Source organism: Rutilus rutilus, assembly GCF_951802725.1.
Source record: "Rutilus rutilus genome assembly, chromosome: 11".
In the NCBI taxonomy this organism is placed as follows: domain Eukaryota; kingdom Metazoa; phylum Chordata; class Actinopteri; order Cypriniformes; family Leuciscidae; genus Rutilus; species Rutilus rutilus.
Genome location: NC_140216.1, coordinates 32,623,904 through 32,649,293, shown reverse-complemented (window position 1 = coordinate 32,649,293; position 25,390 = coordinate 32,623,904). Strand labels below are relative to the sequence as shown.

Sequence of the window (25,390 nt, the reverse complement as noted above, 5' to 3'; positions counted from 1 at the left end):
GGGGAATTTGTACAACGAAGTATTGCATTATTTCCTGCATGGGGAAAATCAATCAAACTATTAGCTCTCGTTATCAGACAGTCTCACATTACGCTGTACAGTAAACACAGCGAGACCTCAAATATCTGATTTGAGATTAATGAGCTTGCTGTAACAGCTCTAAAATGTATTAGGTGGTAAAAGTGTTCCCCATCATCTGCCATTAGCATTTTTTTCCACATATTGCATGTAACAGATTAAGCATAAGCAAAAGCGATTTTAAATACAAGGCAGAAAACGCCTCAGCAAAATGCTGACTTCTGCCCCTGCGCTGAGAGAAACAAACGGCCTGCCAAGTTCACCAGTGAAGACTTAATAAAGCTACACCACAGAGACTGCTTGGTTTTTACCTCTCTCACCACGGCTAAAAGGAAATAACACAAACATGTGACAGACAAGCAAACTGATAGACAGCAAATCGGCCCATTAGACGGATAAGACAGATCTGACAATGAACGAACCCACCAGACAACAAACTAGCTTGCTAGATGGACACATCTCTTACATTTTTTTTTGTCTCTGAACATTCCATGGACACATTTGCATTCCCTCCTTCCTTACAAACTAGCCCAATAGACATCCACACAGAACGATAGAACGAACGATAGGATGAACATTTGAAAGATAGAATAATAGGATGAACATTTAAAAGAGTAATGATATAATGAACAATAGAATGAACACTTGAATGACATAATGAACAATAGAATGAACAATTGAATGACAAAATGAACAATATGAACATTTGAATGATAAAATTAACGACAGAATGAACATTTGAATAGTAGAATAAATGAAAGAATGAATGTTTGAATGATAGAATGAACGACAGAATGAACGACTGAATGATAGAACTATAGACAATGACAGACAGACACAATGACAAGACAGACAGACAGACATAACGATAGACAGAATGACAAACAGAATGATAGTACCATAGACAGAACGATAGAATGACAGACTGAATGACAAACAGACACAGACAGAACGACAAACAGAAGACAGACAGAACGATAGAATGACACGACAGAACGTCAGAATGACAGAACAATTGAACGATAGAATGACAGACAGAAAGACAGACAGAACGATAGAATGACAGACAGAATGACAGACAGAATGACAGACAGAATGACAGACAGAAAGACAGACAGAACGATAGAATGACAGACAGAATGACAGACAGAATGACAGACAGACAGAATGACAGACAGAATGACAGACAGAATGACAGACAGAACGACAGACAGAACGACAGACAGAACGATAGAATGACAGACAGAATGATAGAATGACAGACAGAAAGACAGAATGACAGACAGAAAGACAGAATGACAGACAGAAAGACAGACAGAATGACAGACAGAAAGACAGACAGAATGACAGACAGAATGACAGACAGAATGACAGACAGAACGATAGAATGACAGACAGTTAGACAGAATGACAGACAGTTAGACAGAATGACAGACAGTTAGACAGAATGACAGACAGAATGACAGACAGAACGATAGAATGACAGACAGAACGATAGAATGACAGACAGTTAGACAGAATGACAGACAGTTAGACAGAATGACAGACAGAATGACAGACAGAATGACAGACAGAACGATAAAATGACAGACAGAATGACAGACAGAAAGACAGAAAGACAGAATGACAGACAGAAAGACAGAAAGACAGAATGACAGACAGAAAGACAGAATGACAGACAGAACGACAGAATGACAGACAGAATGACAGACAGAACGACAGACAGAACGATAGAATGACAGACAGAACGATAGAATGACAGACAGTTAGACAGAATGACAGACAGAATGAAAGACAGAATGACAGACAGAAAGACAGAATGACAGACAGAAAGACAGAATGACAGACAGAATGACAGACAGAAAGACAGAATGACAGACAGAAAGACAGAATGACAGACAGAACGATAGAATGACAGACAGAATGACAGACAGAATGACAGACAGAATGACAGACAGAACGATAGAATGACAGACAGAACGATAGAATGACAGACAGAACGATAGAATGGCAGACAGAACGATAGAATGACAGACAGTTAGACAGAATGACAGACAGAATGACAGACAGAATGACAGACAGAAAGACAGACAGAAAGACAGAATGACAGACAGAATGACAGACAGAATGATAGAATGACAGACAGAATGACAGACAGAAAGACAGACAGTTAGACGGAATGACAGACAGAATGACAGACAGAATGACAGACAGAAAGACAGAATGACAATGACAGACAGACAGAAAGACAGACAGAACGATAGAATGACAGACAGAATGACAGACAGAACGATAGAATGACAGACAGAATGACAGACGGAACGATAGAATGACAGACAGAATGACAGACAGAATGACAGACAGAACGATAGAATGACAGACAGAATGATAGAATGACAGACAGAAAGACAGAATGACAGACAGACGATAGAACGATAGACAGACAGACAGACAAGATTGAAAGATGGATCGACAGAATGACAAAAATATAGCTTGAACGATAGATAAAACACCAGAACGATACACAGATAGATAGAATGACAGAACAATGATAGAAGGACAGACAGAAAGAAAGAAGCTAAATTGACAGACGGACAGATAATCTGGCATGTGTTTCAGGCTGTTAGTCGGTGCAGCAGGAGATTGATGCTGAAGTGAAGAACCTGTCAGAGATCTCAGCAGGAGTGGGATTGAGACATTTGGTAAAGGCCAGTTCGACTGCAATATGGAAACTGTCAGCTTTACAAACACTCAAACATGCACACACAGCGGCATGAACACACACGTGTGCATAAACAGGCCGCAAAGCCAACAAGTAGATGATTACGCTTACATACACACAAATTACCAGTTAATTAGTCAGACAACAGTCCATACAAACGCCCACGCACAAGACGGATAAACTACAGAGGTAGAAGAATCGAAATAATAGACAACTTTAATACTAACGGATACAGAGACATAAGCGCAGTATTTCAGACTAATGATACCAGCTCTACCTGCTCTACTGGTCCATCGACTCGCTCTTACATCATCCCTCATCCCGACTAAACACCCACTAGTGGCTCTCGGCAAGAATACGCAAAAATATACAAATGAAAAGATGGTGGAAAGCACCTCGGGGGAAGGAAAGCAGAGAAGAAAGGCGTTGAAAAGAGCTGCTAAGACAACGTAAGAGAATAAACATGTCTCGCGCTGACAGTTTCTCAATGATATCTGCTGAGCCAGGCTCAAGCTAGCAGTGTCTCGGAATGACAGATTAGGAGTGTAGATCCGGAACAGAAGGAGGGGAGAGATAGAGCGCGCTGTTATCATGCACTATAATCATTTATAATATTTACATAGTTTGGTAATAAAATGAGGAGAATTTGTCACACTAACTAGACAGGCGGGACAGGACTGGGCGTGTGAGCGCAGGTCTGTGGTAGAGATGCGCGGAAGTACATATTTTCATAACCGAGTGGTCGGTCTACAAATAAGCGGATTTAGGGTCATGTATGATCGGAAGCATTTTTACGTCACACAGGAAGGATGCATTCTTGTGTTCATAGAGCTTAATGAGAGATTTGGTGCCACTTAAAGGGATAGTTCACCCAAAATATCATTTACTCACCCTCAAGTTGTTCCAAACCTGTATGAGTTTCATTCTTCTGTTGAACACAAAAGATGATATTTTAGGAATGCTGGTAACCGGACAGTTGACGGTAGCCGTTGACTTCCATAGTATTTTTTTCCTATGGAAGTCAATGGCTACCGTCAACAACATTCTTTAAAATATCTTCTTTTGTGTTCAACAGAAGAAAGAAACTCAGACAAGGTTTGGAACAAAATGAGGGTGAGTGAGTGATGATAGAATTTCCATTTTTGGGTGAAATATCCCTTTAAGGAATTCAATTCATTAAGTCCAAATACATAAATTAACATTTAACACAGTTTATTAAATAACACTGAGTTTAAAAAAAAGCACTTCAAATTGACAAATGAAAAGACGAAAAGAATTGAGAAATGAAATGATTATTCTTTAAGGTTATTTCTATGATTAATCCTTTCAAACATTATTCTTGTACTGATCCATTTATGCTTTTTGTCTATTGCATTGTTTAAAATCATATACTCATAGGCCTACTCATATTCAGGTGTTCTAGACCAGACATTATACTTCTACTCTGACAAATGTAAGTCTATTTCTGGGCTATAGACATGCTATTTGTTTTTTCCGTTTTCTGCTCAGCTGTGGTAGGCTATCTTGTCTAATATGTGTGCCTATCTTGTTTAGGCTAGTTTCATATGAGATGGTTATATTACCTGGAATAAAAGGTACAGCTGTACTTCTTGCATAAGGTGGAAATACTTATTTGGGCCCTTCTGCTTCTTAGGGCTGGTTCAAACAGGAAGCGGTTTTGCTTTGAAAAATGGAAAAAAGACGTGGGCAGTGGAATGGGGAGAAAGCGCAAGGTCTCTTGATGCATGTCTTTTAAAAGTTGAACTTATTTTAACTTGAGTGCCGCGTTTTTAAAGCGTTGTGTCATGCACGAGACGCTGCATAGTTAGGTTTATACTCGACGCGTCCGCACGAGCGCAAAGGTGCGAGCGGCAAAAATGACGTAATTGCGGTGTGGGCGGTCGTGCGCGTTGGGTTCGCAAGACCCAATTTCGCCTGGCGGTGTGCGCGACATTTAAGGCCTATTTATACTTCTGCGTCGAACTGCCGCCGTAGCTACGTCATAGGCTGTGTGTAGCGCGTGTACCCTACGGCGTACCCTGACGTGCACCTCTCCAAAAATGTAACAACGCGTCAATTCTACGCGAACACAAGCGCTGTGATTGGTCTGCCAGAACCCCTCCCTCGGGGTTTCACATGCTCCCTAGGTGCGCGTCAACGCGGACAACGACACATAATTATAAATTAAAACCAACACGTTGCCTACGGCGTATAGGCTCCGGCGTAGGTCCGACGCAGAAGTATAATGAGGCCTTAAGGTTGGTTTTAATTTATACTTCTGTGTTGTTGTCCGCGTTGACGCGCACCTAGGGAGCATGTGAAACCCCGAGGGAGGGGTTCTGGCAGAACAATCACAGCGCTGGCGTCCGTGTAGAATTGACGCGTTGTTACATTTTTGGAGAGGTGCACGTCAGGTTACGCCGTAGGGTACGCGCGCTACACACAGCCTACGACGTAGCTACGGCGGCAGTTCGACGCAGAAGTATAAATAGGCCTTTTTTTGTAACAACACGCGCGGCGCTGCATCCGAAGATGAACGACTTCGAGCCGAATTTGGCCGAGCTCGAACTTCTCACCACACCGGCACCCAGTTTGCGCGTCTAAATGAGTTGCTTACATTTAAAAAATGAGCATACAATAGCATAAAAAGTATTTTTAATGAACATAAAGGTCCATGTTTAATAAAAATGTTCACGAAACTTAATGAAATGTTTAGTGAAATTAGAAAATATGTAAGTTAATTTAGTTATATTGTATACACATTCTCATATCCATATATTTTGTTTTATTGTCACGAGTAATAATCTCAGGGTTTCCTGGGTTTTACACGATTCTTTTTGCAGTGTGGTATTGGTGGTGGTGGTGGTGTACTAAAATAAACATTGTCACGTGTGTATAGCTTTCTTCTTCTCACCGCTGATTCCTGATGGTTTAGAGGACAATTACTCGAGTCGCCCCCTTTCGTTTCAAAGAATAGTACAACGGCGAGCGCGTCGAGTATAAACGCCTCGTCCGTTTGGGGAGGTGCGAAAGTATAAACAAGGCTTCAAGACGCGAGACTCAAGCGTTGAGACTCATACATTGAAAAATAAAGTAGGCTAGCGCACTGGAATGGAAAAAAAGTGATTTTCCGGTACAGGATGAGAGCTAATTATTATTTTGTTTCAGTTAGTTTTTCAGTAACTGTTGTTAGGTTCGTTTAGTTTTAGTTTTTCATTTATGCTGAAATTTCTATTTTATTTCAGTTTACGAAAAAAAAAAAAATTCCCAATAGTTTTAGTTTCAGTTTTTCGTTCACGAAAATAACCTTGGATTCTACCCGACCTAAAAAGCCTCGGCATCCACCTAAAAAGCTCTATGAAAAGAAAGAGGCATATTAAAACGCGGATAAACCAACTCATCAACTTACAGTGTCAAGCTCGTTGCTTTCCATTGTCCATTACGCTCGTTTCGGTTGAGTTTCCTCAATCTGGCAACCTGAGTGAGCGCCAAGTCTGAAGAGGAGGGGTGCGGGAAACAACTCTCTCCAATATCGTGAATTTGGACAGCAGTAGCCTATCATTTCAACTAATAGCTAAAAAAATCAAATATTTATTCAAATATTATTAAAAACTTGTTAAAGATTTAAGCATATTGCATAGTTGTCAATTGTTTTACATGTCATAACGCAATGAAATATACAGACATAATTTTTGGCAAGGCTATCACAAAAAAAAAAAATTATGAGCACATACAAAAACAAGAGAGAACCAATGAAATATTAATAACTGATTATGTTGTAGTCAATGTTTGCTTTTTCCTGTGAGCTTTTTGTAGCTGTAGTTTGCCAAATAATTTTGTCAGATGAATAATTTGTTCTTCCCTCATATTTAAAAATGTTAAAATGATCAAATATTTTCCTCATATTTTGATGGTTTAATAGAACTTGTAGGGTCATTAAAAACAAAACATAATTTTTTGCCACTGCTGTATAAAATAAGAATATTTAAAAAAATAATTGTTTTAAAAATAGGCAAAGCAACATATTGCTTTTCTCAGACCATTTACCAAATGTCAAGAGTTATTAAAATATGCCACTGAACAGTTTATATGCGAGTCACCACTGAACTGTTAATTTAAATGTACTAATTTAGTGTGATTAATCATAAAAATCGGCAATTAACAATTAATAGGTGTCAGGATGTATTTTTATCATGAAACAAGGTCATAAAATCATAAGAGACACATGCAGAGATGCCAATCTGCATATGTGCATAGATCAACATTTAATTAAAATGACAAACGAAATGGAAGAATGTGCTCTTAAATTATCTTAAAGTATTCTCTCAACAAAAAAATTAATTTCATTAATAATGTATTATGCTGCATATCATGTACTTTGATTAGAATTCTTAATTGTTCGCCAGCCCTAATCCTGAGCCGTCCCTAGTCTGTATTCCGACCGTCAAACTTTAATTATGCCTAAGAGTGAGAGGAGGAGTGGGAAAATGGATAAGGGGAATAAAAGAGATGATTGAGGTGACAAGGGAGGAAGAAAGACAGACGAGAGGGAGGGAGATTGAGTCAGTCTGTCAGACATCAGGGGACAGAATCTCTGCTTGGGTTGAAGGAGGTCATTGACAAAGATAAGAACTAAAATAGACACACAGTCTTGACCTTCTCAATACACTTACACAAGAGAGCCAAACAAGAAAGAGAGAGAGGGAGGCTTCATTTCCAGGAGAGCAGAGTTGTTTGTGTTACGATGTATGAAAGAAATAAGGAGTTAGTGAGAGGCGAGGCGGAGAGAAACAAAACAAGAGTGAGGGACTGGAGATACAGAACAGGCGACAGTGGAAGACAGGGGGCAGAAAGCCAATTTAGCTTTCACAAGTAATCATTCTGCTAAGCCCTTTTACAGCACAAGAACAGAGATATGTTTTTTTTTTTTTTTTTGCCTGACAAGGCCATTTATATTTTTTCTCCGGGCTGATGCATTAAAACCCTTCCATTGTTCTGAATCTCTGCGGAGAATACACTTTAAATCGAAACCAATTCGTGAGCGAACGCGGCAAGGAAATGTCATCAAGGCGAAGGAAAACATTTGATAAGAAGAGCGTCAACGGTGTGGTTGTTAAAGGGCTGAGCTCTGCTTCTATAACAGAGACACAGAACACCTCGGCCCTGGAGACGGGGACCCAATGCCATGTTTTTGCGTGGGGTGTTTGGAAGGAAATTGAACAAGCGTTGTATTCTAAATCCCATACTATCCATACTATGTAGCGTGCAATACATGGATTAGTCGATTTCAAATCATAGTATAGGCTATTACCCACAATCCCTTTCTACAGAGGATGAGCTGCTTGTGATCGTTTTTTTACTTCTAGAAAAAGAAGAGAAAATGCAAGAACAAGTTGGTTTTCAAAATCATGTTTCCTACAGTACAAGAGGCATTCAAGTCTGGAAGTTTGGACACATTTATTAGGTCCAAAATTCATTAAAAAAAAAAAAAATTAATAAAAAAGTAATAGTGAAATATTGGCAAAGCTACATTTTCAGCATAATTACTCCATTCTTCAGTGTCACATGATCCTTCAGAAATCCTTGTAATATGATGCTTTGGTCCAGTTGTGCTGCTTAATTTTTACATTCTTTTTCAGGATTCTTGAAACAAACAGCATTCATTTTTTTGTAACATTATACAGTAAATGCATTTACTTCATATTTCTCACAATATTCCATAATATGCCATCAATACAGATTTAGTTTCTGATCCTTGTAGTAGTTTATTATTGTAGTACTTTGGTTTTGAATTTTTTAGCAGTGGTGCTTTAAATAACATGCATGCATTTATTATGAAACTGGTTTCGCGCATCCCCATAGTACATAAAAGTGTCAATTTATTCACCTTCATGTTGTTCCAAACCTGTATGACTTTCCTTCTTCTAAGAAGATATTTTAAAGAACCCTGAAGTTCAAACAACATTGGACTCCATTGACTTTCATTGTCGTTATTTTTATGTTCCACAGAAGAAAGTCATACAACACAATTTCCATTTTTGGATGAACTATCCCTTTAAGTGTGTAATGTAAGTATGCAAATCGGAATGCAGTAAACGACTGGAGGAAGGAAATTAAGAAGGAAGGAACAAAGTGATGGGATTGATGTGGGTGTAGACAGTGAAGGAGAAAGACGAAAGACAGAACAACATACAAAAGAAGAAAGGAGAAACAATGGAGACCAATAAAAAAAGGAAAAGAGTGAGAGCGATAGATAAAAGGGATGGGGAAAGAGCGAGAAGAGGAGGATCCGATGAGAGAACACTGTGGTCGACAGTAATTGCTTCGTCTTGCTCTGATGCCCATATATGGTAATGGAATGCGTGACTGAGAGGGGGTAACCTGTATTGAGCCGAGAGCATCACCACGTTCCCACACACACACACACACACACACACAGAGAGAGAGAGAGAGCAATCAGACATGCTGATTACAAAACACATTATCACTCAGAAACGAGAAGACCGACACTCAGAAATAAACACTCTACAGAAAAACCTTACAAGAGCTCCTGACAGATAGAAAGAGACAAGAGATACTCAGTCAAATTAAAATCATACAGAACTGCCATCATCAAATTATTATGGTCAACATGAAAGGACCTCCGCAGCCCACTTACTTCTGTAATCGGAGTGCAACAGGATACTCAACAAGAAAATAAATGTATGGGGAATTTACTGGATTGCAACAAGTGTATACTTCTATACCAAAATGGAGTCAGGCGACTGGAGGGGATGGGTGCTAGAATTGATCATGCACGAAAGTATTCAATAGCCGCTTTCACACAACTGATATTTTCAGTTTAGAGGTTATGTGTGGGCACGATGTGTTGTTGAAATACATAAGTTGCAAAGATGCTGAATTTTGATGCCCTGCATGTGTGAAAAAAAAAAGAAAGATTGAAATTTGAGCACGTACATTGTTAGGGTGCTTTGACCGAAGTTCCTTTTTTACACAGTTTTTTCTGTTCAAGTTTTTGCCTTTGCAGAAAATATCCTTGAAAATGAAGTCAGTATTTCATCAAGTCATAATTATTCATTTTAGTTCATTTTACTGAAAAGGCATCTAATTTTAGTCAAGAGAATGCAAAACCAAGCAAGCAAATAACAAATAAATAAGCGATTGGGATATACCGATATGAACATTTTGGCCGATACCGATAACCGATAATTCGTTATATTTGAAAGCTGATAACTGATATCTATGCAAGATTAATCTAAATCCAAATTTTTATATTATTTTTTAAAAGAGCCTGATCGCAAAAACAAATTGTATGTAGCCTTTATGACAGACTTACGTGTTTGCCCTCAACTGTATTTTCCTTTTATGATTCCAATCATATTTCAAGCAATTCAAAACCATCATGGCGAACAGTGCACATTTGAAGTGTCACAGCCGAAGGAAATTATCAATTACTTATCGGCTTTAATATATCGTCCAAATTTTCTTATCGGGCCGATAACGTTAACATTAAAAATGAACATGTATTTGCCGATACCGATATGGTGGCCGATATATTGTGCATCCTTAATGAGAGAATAAATATGCAAATAAATAAATAAATAAATAAACATGAATTTATTGTTTAAAATTAATGATATTCATATGCTACTATTTCATCAAAATCTTTTCATAAAAGACTGAAAGCGGATGCTTTGTACATTTACCGGAAAGGTAAAACAGCAATTTACCTGCAATATAACAAGTATGAAAGTGACTACTATCATCCGATAGATTAATCACTATGCTTCAGTAAGAGCTCAGAACAGGCCACTCAAAAACCCATATTGGTCAACTACTACTCTGATATCAGCCAGTCAAAAGCTGCACTTTTCATACACTGTGTTGGCTGATCGTAAGCATCCTCATTACTGCGGGTATTTTGAAAGCAGAGATTCTGATACAGCAACCTCCCACAAACACCTAGTTAAGGCCCCTCTGTGCTGCACGAGTGTGACTCATCCCATCAGACATGAGGCTGAGGACGAAAGCACAGCGAGTCTTGGCTATCTCCTCCGTTCCTGCAAGTGCTGGGCATCTGGAAGGGCACCAGGCCCACCTCAGCTCCCTGGCACGCCAAGGACGCCCACATGACCGGCCCGGCTCTCGTGCCAACTCAGGACCCCTGCATAGACTCAGCAAGATTTGACAGGATTCTGTCGGGCTCATCTGTGAAGGACTTGGTTATGAGTCTCCGCAGAACCAGTGTTGAGGGAAATGCAGTATGTCAAGAAAGTCTTCATGTAATACGGAAAACTGTACATGGCAAAGGCATTACACTATAGCACAAAAATTTACTATAAAAATAGACTAGATATTCTCCATATTAACTAAACTTGTTGTGAATGATCAATGCAATCTCATGGCAATTCGTAACTATTTTATGTTTTGGCTTATTGGTGGCTAATTTGTATGATCTCATTCGTACAATCTACTTACGCCCATATGTTTAGGGGTGGACCTTCTTTTTTCAAATAATCATACGGTTTTGAACAATTCACATAATACGAATTCAAACAAAATCGACACCTCATAAAAAGTTACGTTTTCCCGTGAGATGGGGTTGGAATGATTCATCAGTGCACGTTATTCCAAAGAAACACATCTTTTTTTGTAAACTTTCATTAAAGACAATAACTAAATCTGCCTCTTAAACAACTTTTCTGTTCAGCTGATGTCACCTACAAACACTTGTCACACAGAGACCACTTTTTATGACATGCATTTTCCCCACCCTGTATTATCATACTGAATATCCTGTTTATAAAAGTAAAATGGGCTGCAAATGCGGTTTTATGTTGACTAAGACTTTTAGAGCGACCAAAAGCAGAGGAGATGAAGGAATCACTATTGCTATCGCCAGGGCTTGACATTAACTTTTTTGCTCACCAACCATTGTGGCTACTAGTTTTCCAAAGTTAATAGCCACTCCACATTTTCACTGGCCACAATTCTGATATCAATGAGAAAAACTGCCATATAGATGTTTTTAATATTATCTCATAATTTGTCAGCAGGTATATTAGGCTGCTGTCACTTTAAAGGGATACTCCACCTTTTTTGGAAATAGGCTCATTTTACAACTCCCCCAGAGTTAAACAGTTGAGTTTTACCGTTTTCGAATCCATTCAGCCGATCTCTGGGTCTGGGGGGTCCCACTTTTAGCATAGCTTAGCATAATGAATTGAACCGGACAAGACCATTAGCATCTCTCTCAAAAAAAAGAGTTTCGATATTTTTCCTATTTAAAACTTGACTCTTCTGTAGTTACATCGTGTACTAAGACCGACGGAAAATGAAAAGTTGTGATTTTCTAGGCTGATATGGCTAGGAACTATACTCTCATTCCTGTGTAATAATCAAGAAACTTTGCTGCAGTACCATGGGTGAAGCAGGCGTAATGATATAACGCAGCACCTGATAATAGTCCTCAGCTCGGTAGCCTATTATCAGGCGGCATGTGCTGCGTCATATCCAGGGTTTCCCATACATTCATTAATTTGTGGCGGCCCGCCACAATATCAATGCTGACCGCCACGGATTGATTCAGATTTTTTTAACTATTTAATATTGGTAAAATTGTATTTTATTGTAGAGCTGCGCGCTGCTTGCTCCCTCTCTCTCACAAACAGACAACGGAGGCACGACTAGCCCCTCCTCTTCGAGCACGATCTGAATCAAAACATGAGCATGCGTTAGTTAGAGGACGGATTGTTGCTGGTGCCTAATGCTAATTCCCCCTGCGAGGATTCCAGAATCAATCCGGAGTTGAATGGTTAGTAATGAACACTGTTGCTCAACATAACTCTGAGAAGTTAGTCTATGTTAAGCGCTGTCGCGTTTCCATTACAGATTCGCGCAAAACTTTGGCGATTTTTTTTTTCTTCTAAATATCGATAAACAACTATTGCGAAATGACGGCGTTTCCATTAACCAATGTTATGCGACGTAACGTAATTTTTTTTCCTCTCGCAATCAGTCATTCCAAAAATCATGGCAACGGACGTTGGTAGGTTTATATATATCACAGCCACCAGACAAGACATTATATTATTATTATTATCTCCAGGTTCAGGTTGGTTGGTGTGTGTTGGTTTTAGTCCACCTCAATCTCCAGGTTTGTTTGTGTGTGTGTGTGTGTGTGTGTGTGTGTGTGTGTGTGTGTGTGTGTGTGTGTGTGTGTGTGTGTGTCTTGAGTCTGTGTGTATCCATCTCCAGGTCCAGTTTGGTTTGTGTGTGAGCCTGTGTGTGTCTGAGTCTGTGTTTGAGAGTGTGTGTCTGTGTTTGAATCTGTGTGAGTCTTTTTGAATGTGTGAGTGTGTGTGAGCCTGTGTTTGAGTGTGTCAGTAAGTTTGTGAGTTTGTGTGTGTGTGTGTGTGTGTGCGCGTGTCCATCTCCAGGTCCAGGTTGGTGTGAGTGTGTCCATCTCCAGGTTTGTGTGTGTGTGTGAGCAAAATTTGCAACAAGAAGTCTGTGGAGCAGTCATAGCATATAAAGTGTAGCAATGGCATAGCAATGTAGCAATATGTCTTTAAGTTATCTGACACTAAGTGTTGGCAATGGAAATGTGTACTTGTCACTAAAAATATATGATATATTTAACTTAACACCCCCCCCCCCCCCCCCCCCCCCGGTCCCCAAACACCACACCACCGCAAATAGAATCTAATTCTGTGGGAAACACATTACGCCTGCTTCACCCATGGTACTGCAGCAAAGTTTCTTGATTATTACGCAGGAATGAGAGTATAGTTCCTAGCCACTCCGAGAGTGGTTGGGATGCTTGCATACATTTTTTGGAGAACCAACCTACAAATGGTAGACCTACAATCTACAAATTACTTACTGTTACAAGAAAATAATTTTAACAAACATTTGAGCTTAAAACAATATACACAGCCTAATCAGGATACGCTTCATCTCTGTAATCATGACTTCAAAAATAGTTCTAAATATGTCACGATTGTGACGCGGCCTACGGCAGTGCTTATGCTAAACTAGTCAAGAACACCAAAGCGCAAAATCCCACCTCCCTTCATTATCCTAGCTCTCCTCAAGTGAAGCCATCAGGAAATATGTGTGATAATATGTGCCAAAAAAAGAGCTTTATTTGGGGGGGAAAGACGACATTAAAATTACACTTTCAAGTCTAGTTTTATGCATTAATGCATTGCGGCATTGTGACTCATCAGAGAGACCTCATTTCAGGTGTAACACTATATGTCTACAGCTCAATGCAAGTTTTCAAGCCGCCACTCAAATAACGCCACTTCAAAAGAAACGTCTGACGGGTTGCGATGTTATATTTTAACGAGCTTGTTTTTGTGTTGAGTAGTATTTGATGGGAGTCAGGTTAATACTTGAGCAACGTGTTCAAAGCAGGATGCAACAGGACACGGATGTTTTGATGTTGACATTCAGAAGACATGTGATTGTGAAAGCGAAACTGCGTGTTTATGAATGGGCACTACTGCACATACCTTAATCTGGTCATGTGATTAACCAGAAGGCAAACAGCTGATGAGAAGATAAATGACAGAGCGCGATACATAAAATCACGTGAAATCCAAGAACAGCCTGGTAAAATGCCAACATGATATGGGATTACCCAATAAACTGGCTTTGTTTCAGGGCTAAATATAAAATATGGTTCCTGAAGCAAACCCAGTTTATGGGAAATTCTTATTATATAATATATAATATATCAATTATATTGCTTGAGACTATACCCTTGTGAAAAATCCTTTAGCATACTGTTAAAAAGAGTACTTATCACAGAAATAATATACTTTACATTCAGTTCGCACTTAATATTCTTTTATGTTTTCAGGCACTCAATTGCATGTTAACTGATATTAAAAGAAAATGTATTATAGTTTAAATTTATATTGAATGTAATTAGCTGAACTTTAGAGTGCTTTTTTACATAACTTGTAATTTCATAATTACGAGTATTGCCAACTGTACAGACAAGCATTTATGGTCAACAACATTTTATGTTATTTCTATTGAAATGTGCATGTCATGTATTGTAATTTAGTACACTTAAAATTTTTTATTAAATTAATGTAATATTTAATAAACTACAGTTATAACATTTATGAGTACTTAACATGTGCTTTTTGTTAGTCAACACATCAAAATTATAGCTACTCTATACTATAGCACGACAAAATATTATTAAAACAATGATTTAAAATGTACTTTAAAGTGAAACCTTTAATTTGGCATTACAAAGTGTACTTCTTAAAAGTGTACTTAAGTGTGTTAAGAAACAGTCACGAAAGTGTACTCTATAAATGCACTTTAGAGTGCTTTTATTTCATTAATATTATATTACCTGGAAGTAAAAAAGATTGTAAAACATATTTTTGAGATTTAAAGTACATTACAAGTCATATTCAACACAATTAAGAGCACTTATATTTCACAAGGATGGGCTTTTCTCTCATTTCAAGTAAATAAAATGTGATACAATAGATATTTTTCTTTACAATAGGTCATTATCTTCTCTACAATAACCAAAAGCAAATGAAATGGCATTAAAATTAAATTAAATTAAAAATTAATAATTACCCTGAACTCTAGGTCCAGCAGTATTTTAAATTATTAACATACCATGAATTGGAAAAGTGACTATTTTGCTTTCTAAACATCTCTTGAATTTCAGCTTCGCCTTCCATATTCACCACAAATTCAATAGTGTCATTCCAAGAAATGATTTCTTCTCCAGCCTGAGAGGGACTTACACATTCAACATCCTTCTTATGATTCAGACCACGTTTCCTAATGAAGCGGTATTTAACCTCTGTCTTCTGATTTACAGTCAATTTCCTTCGGCTCTTCTCTCTTTCTTTCTTTCTATCTATCACTGTTCTGGGAAATGGTGCAGGATGAGACACTCGCCAGTGTGAGAAAGTGAGAGGACGAGTGAGAGAATGAGAGAGAGAGAGATAGAGAAAGAAATGGGTATAAGAGTGTCTTAGAACAGCGTTGGTTATGACAGTACGGACAAACTTTGGAAACTTCTGGGCTTCGGAAACTCTCCGGATCTGAGAGCAGCCACCTGTGCAGTGTCAGTGCGCCTGACACTCAACCCACCGTGAGGTTATGCCTGACAGACAGATAGCTATCGGATGGAAGAAACAGGGAAAATGAGAGTGCCAATCTTTGCGAGACCCCTCACATAGGACGGAAAATGAGAAGTGAGATTAAATGGAGAACAAATGCAGACTTTGACTTGAGGGGAGCCATCCGAGACGTTTTCTAGCAGAAACTTCAACTATAGCTCTATAAAGATGTGTTTTGCATGCATACTTTGTCATTTATGTTCCATCTGAATCGAAATACATCTGTTTTTCTCACATAACCTGTGTAAAAATTATGGAGCATTTACCTGCTGTTGTTCAGCTAACTCAGGCAGGCGTCCTTTGAGAAATCTATTCACATCTGGATAGGAATGTCTGTGTTTATGGGGTATTATTTTAACCTTATTGAATACCGAAGCTAAATTTCTGTAGGAAACAACCTTGAACATTTGATTAGAAAAAAAAAAACTTTTATCCATGTGCAAAATATAAGAAAATCATTTCTTGAAATGACAGTATTACTAATACTACTAATAATAATAAAAAAAAATTTTTAAATAAATATTAAATAATAATACATAATAATACATCAAAATACAATAGAAATTGAAATGTTATATAAAACATAAAATGAAAGTACTTTACAATGTGAACTACAGCCAATCAGGGAAAAAGAAATCTTACTGCTGAGCCTTGCTGATATTATTTCCCCCAAATATACATAATATATTATATATTTGAATGTCGTTTATTTCAATGGGCTTTAGATGCACATCCAGATTAAGTCTCATCTTAATAATAAAAACTACAGAGATCCCAATCTGATCCCATCTGAATCAGTTCATAAAATCACAAACATCTGATGTTAATAATTATAACTCAAGCATCATTTGGAAATCTTATCTATCTCATTCAAATAGTGCATATGTGATTAGATTTGCAAAGACACCAGGACTGCAACCAAAAATTAAAAATGTTATCAAATAATTGGTAAATGCATTTATGGTAATTAAATTGGTAAATGCAGGGTTTATGCATTTTCACATGTACTTTTATAGCCTTATACTCTATCATATACCGACAACTTAATTTTTACTTATCTACATCTGAGACTTATTGTACCGTTTACACGACAACGATGTACTAAAAACGGAAACGTTTTCCTTCGCATTTTTTCACGTTCACACTGATCCGCGAAAACAACTACAAATGCTGTAATATTCATGCCAGGCCAGTAGTTGGCGATGTCACTTTGTAAAGAAACACTACGCGCCTATAGACTGAACACTAAATACACATGCACATGACGGTTTTCACAAATTTGCCTTTTTGTAATTTACATGGAGATAACGGCATCGTTTTTAAAAACCTTGAACTTAGAAACCCAGTTTCAAAATTTTGCGTTACAGGCCACCAAAAAAAGTTGTCCGGTTTTTGTTGAAAACGACGTCATGTAAACCGCACATACCTGGTAACTCCTGAACTATAAAAGAGCAAAACCTCAGAGAAATATGATTTTCTTCAGCATGTCTGTGTCTTTGCACATAAGCCTGCATGTTCTCTATATTTTCAAGGACGTAGGTGTGCCTGGAAGTGGACAAAATGATTGTGAAAAAAAGCTCCTGTGTGCTTGAGGAGAGTGCGAAGCAATGACTGGATATCTTGCGATTCTACTCTCAGATCCAGACAAGTGTGATTCTGTAAACTGCAATTCTACAGTCTGCAGAAGCCCGTTTGCTCCTGCTCCGTTACTAAAACCTCTTTCAGCTATTTCCATCGCTACAAAAAGCTGAACAAACTGCTAGTGCTATATAACCGCCAAGTCAGCTGGAATTAAAAAGCAGAAACACAGAGACAGACACACACACACACACACACACAGGACACTAAGTCAAAGGCATGACAGTCAGCCGCTCAAATAAACATTTATGAAAAGTCCCCACGGAAGTCATTTTCCCTTACATCATGACTGGAGGTCCACAGAATCCTCAAGAAGCATTAGCCTTTCACCCTTCAACCAGCAACTCGGAATATTCTCTCCAGGGTTTAAGTTCCCAGCTTGAGACATGCCTGCCATCTCAAATTCACAGAACCAAACTTAAAAGCCAAACAGGAAATAAAACTTATTTATTCTGTTTTGTTTACACCAAAAGTCTTAGTTTATCAGCTCTGGTTGGAAGTCATTCTCCATCACCCTGATTATCACCCAAGGGACTCAAAATATTAAAAACGGAGCAAAAGAATATCCTCTTCTGCATCTAAATCGTTTCTCAACCTTTTTTCAAGTTGCTTTTAAATAAACAAAATCTAAATTGATTTACTTCTTAATACATGCTGATAGTCTTACTGTCGACAGGTCATCTGTGCATGTTTTTTCTGAAAACAACATGTTCATCTTCATAATCTTTCATCAAATTGTGAAAACTTGCACAGTCCAATCAATTCCCACCTTTTTTTCCCCTCATTAAATATTGTTTCATTCAGAAGTAAAATGGGTTGCAAACACGCTTGTCGACTTTAAAAAAAAGAAAGAGCTTTTAATCAAAAACATTCCAGTGCTGGAATTCAATTCCTTGCGAACTGATCGTGAAGACCCAAATCACCATTCCCCAAGTGTAGGCTAACTCAAGATTTAATGGCAAATTGCATTTGACACGGTCTTCAAATTCATCTCTCAGAGACAAAGCAAAAGATGAGAAAATTAGATCCTGTAAGCCTTCTTTTTTAAATGACACAAATTTATAGTTGGTAATGAGGTTAACACGGCTGTAAATTACAAAGGTCTGCTGAGGTGAAAGTGTGGTTTCTATTAAAAAGGTAGATTAAGCACATAAAGACATACGCGCACGTTCGCATGCGTTTCGGCACAATTAAAAGCACCGTGCTAACGACGTGGGGCTAAGAAAGTCAATCAAGCAGAGAGCTTCTGAAGAAGATCAGTCGGTAATTAAGGCAATTTCAGCTCCGCCCTCAAGAGGATCTCAATGAATCAGCGTAGTTTGCGCTAGCTCAGGCAAAGGCTGTTAACACGTAATACCCATCACCGATCCAGCGGATGGATGGAGGGCCGCCTAACCTGCATGTATGGACACGTTAAGCTAATAAAGTCAGAGATTTTAATATGCACTCATATTTCTCATCAAATTCTTCCTAGATGAAATTACCTTTGGTAGTCTATGCCATCCACATTAATTTTATAGCTCTACACTCAATTATTTAGGCGTTTCTTCTAGAACTCCTATGAGCAATAAAAACAAACATAAACGAGAGGTTCCCACTTACATGAAACATAAATGAGAACTCCATTAAGTCTTCTCAGTTATGAAAGAGCAACATTTATGTGCCTCATGTGCTTAATCCACCACCAACACATCTGACAGATGAAAGGACAGCTAACATGCATTTTAAGACACGTTAAGCTGTAAAGAACTAGATGTGCATTTTCCTTGAGAACATTTTTTCACTTGCACAGCAACAATCAAAAGTGCTAATGCTTTAAGTAAGTTTAGGTTTAGGCTTTGGTTCTGTGCAAATAAAAGATCACAACTAAGGTTATCAAACGTACCAGTCCAGCACTACTGGTACCAGTCAGTCTTAAAAAAAGCATGTTTTTACAAACGTTGAGCATTGTAGTAAATCACAATCCTATCTGTTGAGCGTGTGAATGCAATGGCCTTTCAGAAGTGCTAGTCAGTAAGCTAGTCAGAATCCGCTTAACAGCTGAAAGCTCACAAGGTTTTGTTTTGTTCAAAGCGAGCCACACGCTTGTGAATCCTTTCACCAACAAAGTGTAAATAAGAGATACATTGTACAATTCAGACAGCTTTTTTATTTTAACGTTTGCGCGAGTTTTTGCAAGAGTGCAGAATTCACTGAGCTTGTGCTTGATTGGTAGCCTAAGAGATTATAAAGAGATGCTCTTCTCTTGCTTATCGTTTACCACCCATTCACAATCTGATACAAGTTTAGGTTTTCATGCTGCCAAGTACACTGTAAAGTTTCTGGATTGACAACCATATTTAAATGTGTAATTGAATCTGAAACTGTGATTGACAGTAATGACCAACGGACGAGACAAAACAACATTTATAATTTCACTTAATTCAACAGTTTTTGCTCTTGCTCTTTTGGTACCAAGAAATTTTACTGGTATTGGTACCGGCTACTGAAATGTTGGTACCGTGAACAACCCTAGACACAACAGAGTTGCTTTGCACTCCATGGTTTGTTTTCTGTCAAGCATATACGAAAATCAACATATCAACATTTTAAGGCAACTATTAAAAATATGTGAGAAAGAAAACACCACAATCCCAATTCAATATGCATGCAGATATACGAAAAAGACCCAAATATCAGTTGTCATTCACATTTTAAAGAAGTCAATAAGGACTTTAATCTAGGGCTGGGCGATATATCGCATGACATTGTTAGTCGCATCTCGTCAGTAAAGCCGGTTCCTTGATTAGTAGTAAATCGCCATCACCTGCTTTCAGATGGAGCGGCATTTACAACACAGAGCTGTAGTTAACTGACAAGCTGAGCCATATCGCATTAATTATCGCAGGCGATACGTCCGTGATAATTAACGCGATATGGCTCAGCTTGTCAGTTAACTACGGCTCTGTGTTGTAAATGCCGCTCCATCTGAAAGCAGGTGATGGCGATTTACTACTCAAGGAAACGGCTTTACTGACGATATGCGCCTAACAATGTCATGCGATATATCGCCCAGCCCTACTTTAATCTTAATGTTTTACTACATTTTAAATAAAACTTCAATATAGTGACGCAAACACTGTCCTAACCAACCATATCAGCTGTAAACGTATATCCCATCGGGTTAGAATGCATGAAAGCTGAAACCTATAAAACAAATTTTAATATAAAGCGATAGTTCACCCAAATTTTCATTCTGTCATTCATTACTCACCCTCATAACCCTAACCCAGAAGACTTGGATCAAACTGCTCGATTCATGTGGATTTATTTTACTATCTCTTTATGAACGTTTTGAAGCATCAGAGTTTTGGGTGAATAGACTTTCAATGGAAGGACAGAAATCTTTCAGATTTCATTAAAAAATATCTTCATCATTTGTGTTTTGAAGATGAATAAAGTCTTATGGATTTGGAACGACATGAGAGTGAGTAATTAATGACAGAATTTTCATTTTTGGGTGAACTATCCCTTTAAGTTAAAACAAATCCTAACCAAAATGTTTGAGGCAGCCTACATCAATGCAGCACAGTACAGAGATGGCTGTCGCTCTTTGCTTAAAGGATAAAGATGAAGGTGGTGAAAGTTTTAAAGAGGCTGGAAAAGCCCTTTGAATGAGCCCAGGGTCACAGAAAAGGCTGATCTCAGAGCCCACACACAAAAATCCCTCTCTTTAACCATCATTTTATCAAGCACAGTGGTGGGTGATAAGAAGGCATGGCTGGCCTCCAGGAGTCCTCCGGCCTTCACTAACGGCACCGTATGACCACATCAGTGCTGAGCGGCAGAGGAGGACAACAAGGGAGAAAAAAAGAAAAAAAAGAGGGAGGTGGGAGAGTCAGAGACTGAGAGTATCTCTTTCACGCCGTGAGACAAACACATAAATCGGGAGACGGACGGAGACACAGAACAGATTTTCCATCTGTTATGCGGCAACATCTGATTCCCCATTTACGACTGCAGCATATTTTCAAGTCCAGCGAGCAAGATTGCAGCTATCAAACAATTTTCGGGTTTTGTATGCTCTGGAACTCACTCATTCCCAATATATCATCTACATTACAAAAGAGACCTCGGAAATGGCTTCTAGATAGTGGGGCCACAATAAAGTGTAAACCATGTGAGACGGAGGTAAATTGAGGACAGACGGGGAAACTTTTTTGTCAACACACTCCGAGAAAAACGCTCTCCTGTGCACTCCAGACACTCATAAACAATGGAAGAAAAAGGAGACAGAGGGTCTTATAGGGCGACCAATCACTAAAGCCACCAGAACAAAGGCTTGAGACAGAGCTTTGAATGCACACTGGGAGAAAAAAAAGGAGGGGTGCGGGGAAAGGGCACTCATTCAAAGACAAGCAATTTTAGTCCCTTGCATGCTCAATGTGGGTGTGGGTGAGAGTCAGAAAGAAAGACAGAGAAAGGTTTCTTGTGAAGGTGTTAGTTTCATTCTACTCTCTATTCTGGACAATGCAGACACTGAGGTCTTTTGTTCTTGGAAACCTGTTGGCATAGATAGAAGCATATTGTTCGGCGGGAAGAAAAAAGGAATACAAGGGAATTATCACGCCTTTGTGAAGGAGTTGCTCTTTGCCGCCGCTCTGACATTTGTTGCTTCTGACAGTAATGGAAGACCAAAGGGAACCAATAAGAAAAGTATCTACTTCCATTTGTCGTGCTTCCCTGATCCCAAACTGAATTAAACACTCGGCAATAATGTTTTAAACTCCCCTCAAAGACTCTAAAACAAGATGGATGCCATCAGATCCCCAATGAAAAGAGGTCTCCATGACAACTGCGAGGAACCTTAACCTCACCCCTGAAGATCCCCTCTGAGAACTAATACACAAACCTTTGACATGTACCAACAAGATTAATGGGCAACCAGAAGTCTTGCGTTCATCCTGATGTGTAAAACGCCTTATCCCGCGAAGAAATTAATAGAGGCGAACCCCAGAGTGTACCTACGCGAGATGAGCGGCACTGAAATCTTGGCATGACTAATTGTGGTGCCAAGATTCATCCATCCAAAACTCATTTATCCAATGGCCAAGATGCTCATCTTATTTCTTGTGAAATATGTGCAGAGGGAACACTTCATTTACGGTCACCCGTTGCCAGCATCTCGAGTCTCCTAGCCTTACCCATGTACCCGAAAAGCCAAGCGCACACTATAAGACTGAAGCTAATATTGTATGGAACTAGTATGCGATAAATAATCTGGATTATAGTTAACTAAGTGCGTGCACACACTGGTTTGAAACCTGCCCAACCAGTTGACAGGTGTGCACACTGTCCCAACAAGGTGAGCAGCCAATGAAACAGCGAGACTGCAAACGAGCATGCAAAAGTCATCCATATTTTTGGCATTTAAGTGCTGTTCATTCCAAGGACGATAAATTTAACGTTTTATAATCTTTCTTATTCTAAGAGAATAGTGACATCTACACCCCAGCTATAACAATGACAGCCCAGAGAAACATATGTTGCAATCACTTTCCGAATTTTTTTTTTTTTTAGCTGACGAACAATAAAAACATTGACAGCCCATCAGAATGCTTGAGAATTTAAAGTGGCAGACAACAAAACTGCAACATGCGCTTATAATAATCAGAATGTTATCGTCTGTTGGTGTGGACGTGTCTTCATTATAGTTATTGTTAATGTTAACAAGCTTTTATTCTTTATTTTTCCTTTATCTTTCTTATTTTATTCGTGCAAATCATTTAAAAACCGACATCTTGTAGTAGACGCACCTGCATTTAGTTGCGTAAAGTGCACACTACATTGACAAAAACAAGAAACTTGAGTCTTTAAATACGTGCAGCGCTTCAGTCCTGCAGTGTAGCCTCGGCTTAGACTGAACCGCAGACATGTCTCTCCTTATCAGAGGAAACCAGCCCCTCTGAGACGCCATCAAATCACTGTGATGTTCAAACCACCAGGGAAGAAATGTCTAGGACCATCACCACTAGCAAGACTAGTGTGGCAAACAAGGGGAACAGTAACTTAAAATGCCATTTTATAGCAGTGGTATCTCAAAATAGCAGAAGACTTACATAAAATTCAGACATCATTGCATTTTATAAGGTTACAGTCAGCAACATAGACTTGTCATAAACCTCTAAGTGTTAACAACTAAACCCTGTTGCATTTCCTGCCTCAAATATACATTATAATACATGTAACAAATGATGTATAGATGTAAAAGTTTCAAACTGTAAAGCAGGTGATAAAGTATGACATTTCAATTACACCTGCTGTCTTCCAGCCTTAGAAAAAGAAAGAAAAAAACTGATCACGACAGACAGGCCACACCTTGCGTAACATGGAGTACGAGACAAGGGATACGGGTTACGGTCAGTGGCTCTTATTAAGTTGACCAGGATAACCCAGATAAGCAGGTAAGCCGTAGAAATCAGCGCGCGCAAGCGTAACACATGCGTGCAAGTTGCGTATCAATACACTTGGGACGGGCGACTTCATGTTAAGCGCCTACTGCATCATGCAAATGACCTCTGTGTAGGTAGGTACAGTTTCAAAATAACAAGAGACCGGTTGAGCAGTAAAAAAAAAAAAAAAAAAAAAAAGATTAACCCACAAGTTACTGAGTCACATTACCTTGGCTGGACAGAAGGCACGCGCCAAGAATCAGGCAACAGTTTATCATCGTAAAGTCGCTCATTCCGCTCTTGTCCGCGGGAGGTTAAACAAATCCTGAAAACTTTAGCATAAAATCTCTTTCACTTTGCGAGGCGAACCGGAGGCGGTGTGTTGAGGCTCGTCAGGTCGGAATCTCAGTCTTACAGTCCGCTCCAACTGCTAGTAAAGCCCGGAGTGTGTGCAGGTATGTTATTGTGCTCGTGATGGTGCCGTTGACTCCTTCTGCCTGACGAGACTAGCTCACTTGTTCTGTTCGGTCGCGAGCGCGAGAGCGCTACAGATGGAATTGGTCGTGATGTCATCGTCGCGTCACGTCATAGTGGGAAATGGAAGGGCATTGAAGTTTAGAACTTGTGGATCGGGTTCCAGAGACACCATTGAAGCGTATAATCCAGATTCGGGTTTTCCGCTTCGAAGTAGCCTACTATTTTGTTTGAGATTGTAATCAGAATGCGAGTAAAATTAGCGGGGGATTTAGACAAAAATCCCCCAGTTGTAATTTCCTCAGGGTTTTACCTAACATTTGACGTTGTATAACTTCTAACATTCTATAGCACTATTTTTAATCGAAATAGTAAATCTATTTAGATATTAAAGTTTGTGACAGTAAACAACAGTCTAACAAAGAGAACCATCGATTATGTAAAAATACGCTAACAGAGAGTTTTCTGACATCATTGTATCAGTTGAAGATTTATTTCAGTTCAAATAAACGTGACAAATAAACGACACGCTGCTTTATTTTCTTCAAAATATGCCCTCGTAAACGGTGAATGATGAAAAGAAATGATTCTGAAATTCAATTTCCATGGGGCGACTATTAAATTCCATAATTAAAAAGTTAATTTCCCACACTGGCAAAATTGTCAGACACTATAAATCAGACGACTTGGCTGTTTTTGCATGTCGAATCTGAACTTGTAAGTTAAAATATTTTATACTCATATTGGCGGACTTTCTTCATACTCACACGGAGGCCCATAACTGCCGTTGATTGACTGTCAAAACAATGCGATTTATTCAAATAAGGAGGAATGAAGGACGGGATTGATGAATTCAGTGCTCTTCTCCTCTGGGAATG

General features: G+C 38.8%; 1 protein-coding gene across 2 annotated transcripts in view; it reads right to left on the bottom strand.

The window, feature by feature from the left end:
- The window catches only part of pvrl2l (PVR cell adhesion molecule related 2 like), a 149,632-nt gene extending 125,032 nt beyond the window's left edge, over positions 1 to 24,600 (bottom strand). For both annotated transcript variants that reach the window (XM_084423506.1, XM_084423505.1), the window contains exon 1: positions 24,268 to 24,600. In XM_084423506.1, coding sequence (XP_084279632.1) covers positions 24,268 to 24,331 — 64 coding nt within the window. In that variant the 5' untranslated portion in view covers positions 24,332 to 24,600. The remainder of the gene's footprint in view (positions 1 to 24,267) is intronic.
- Positions 24,601 to 25,390: the final 790 nt, after the last annotated feature.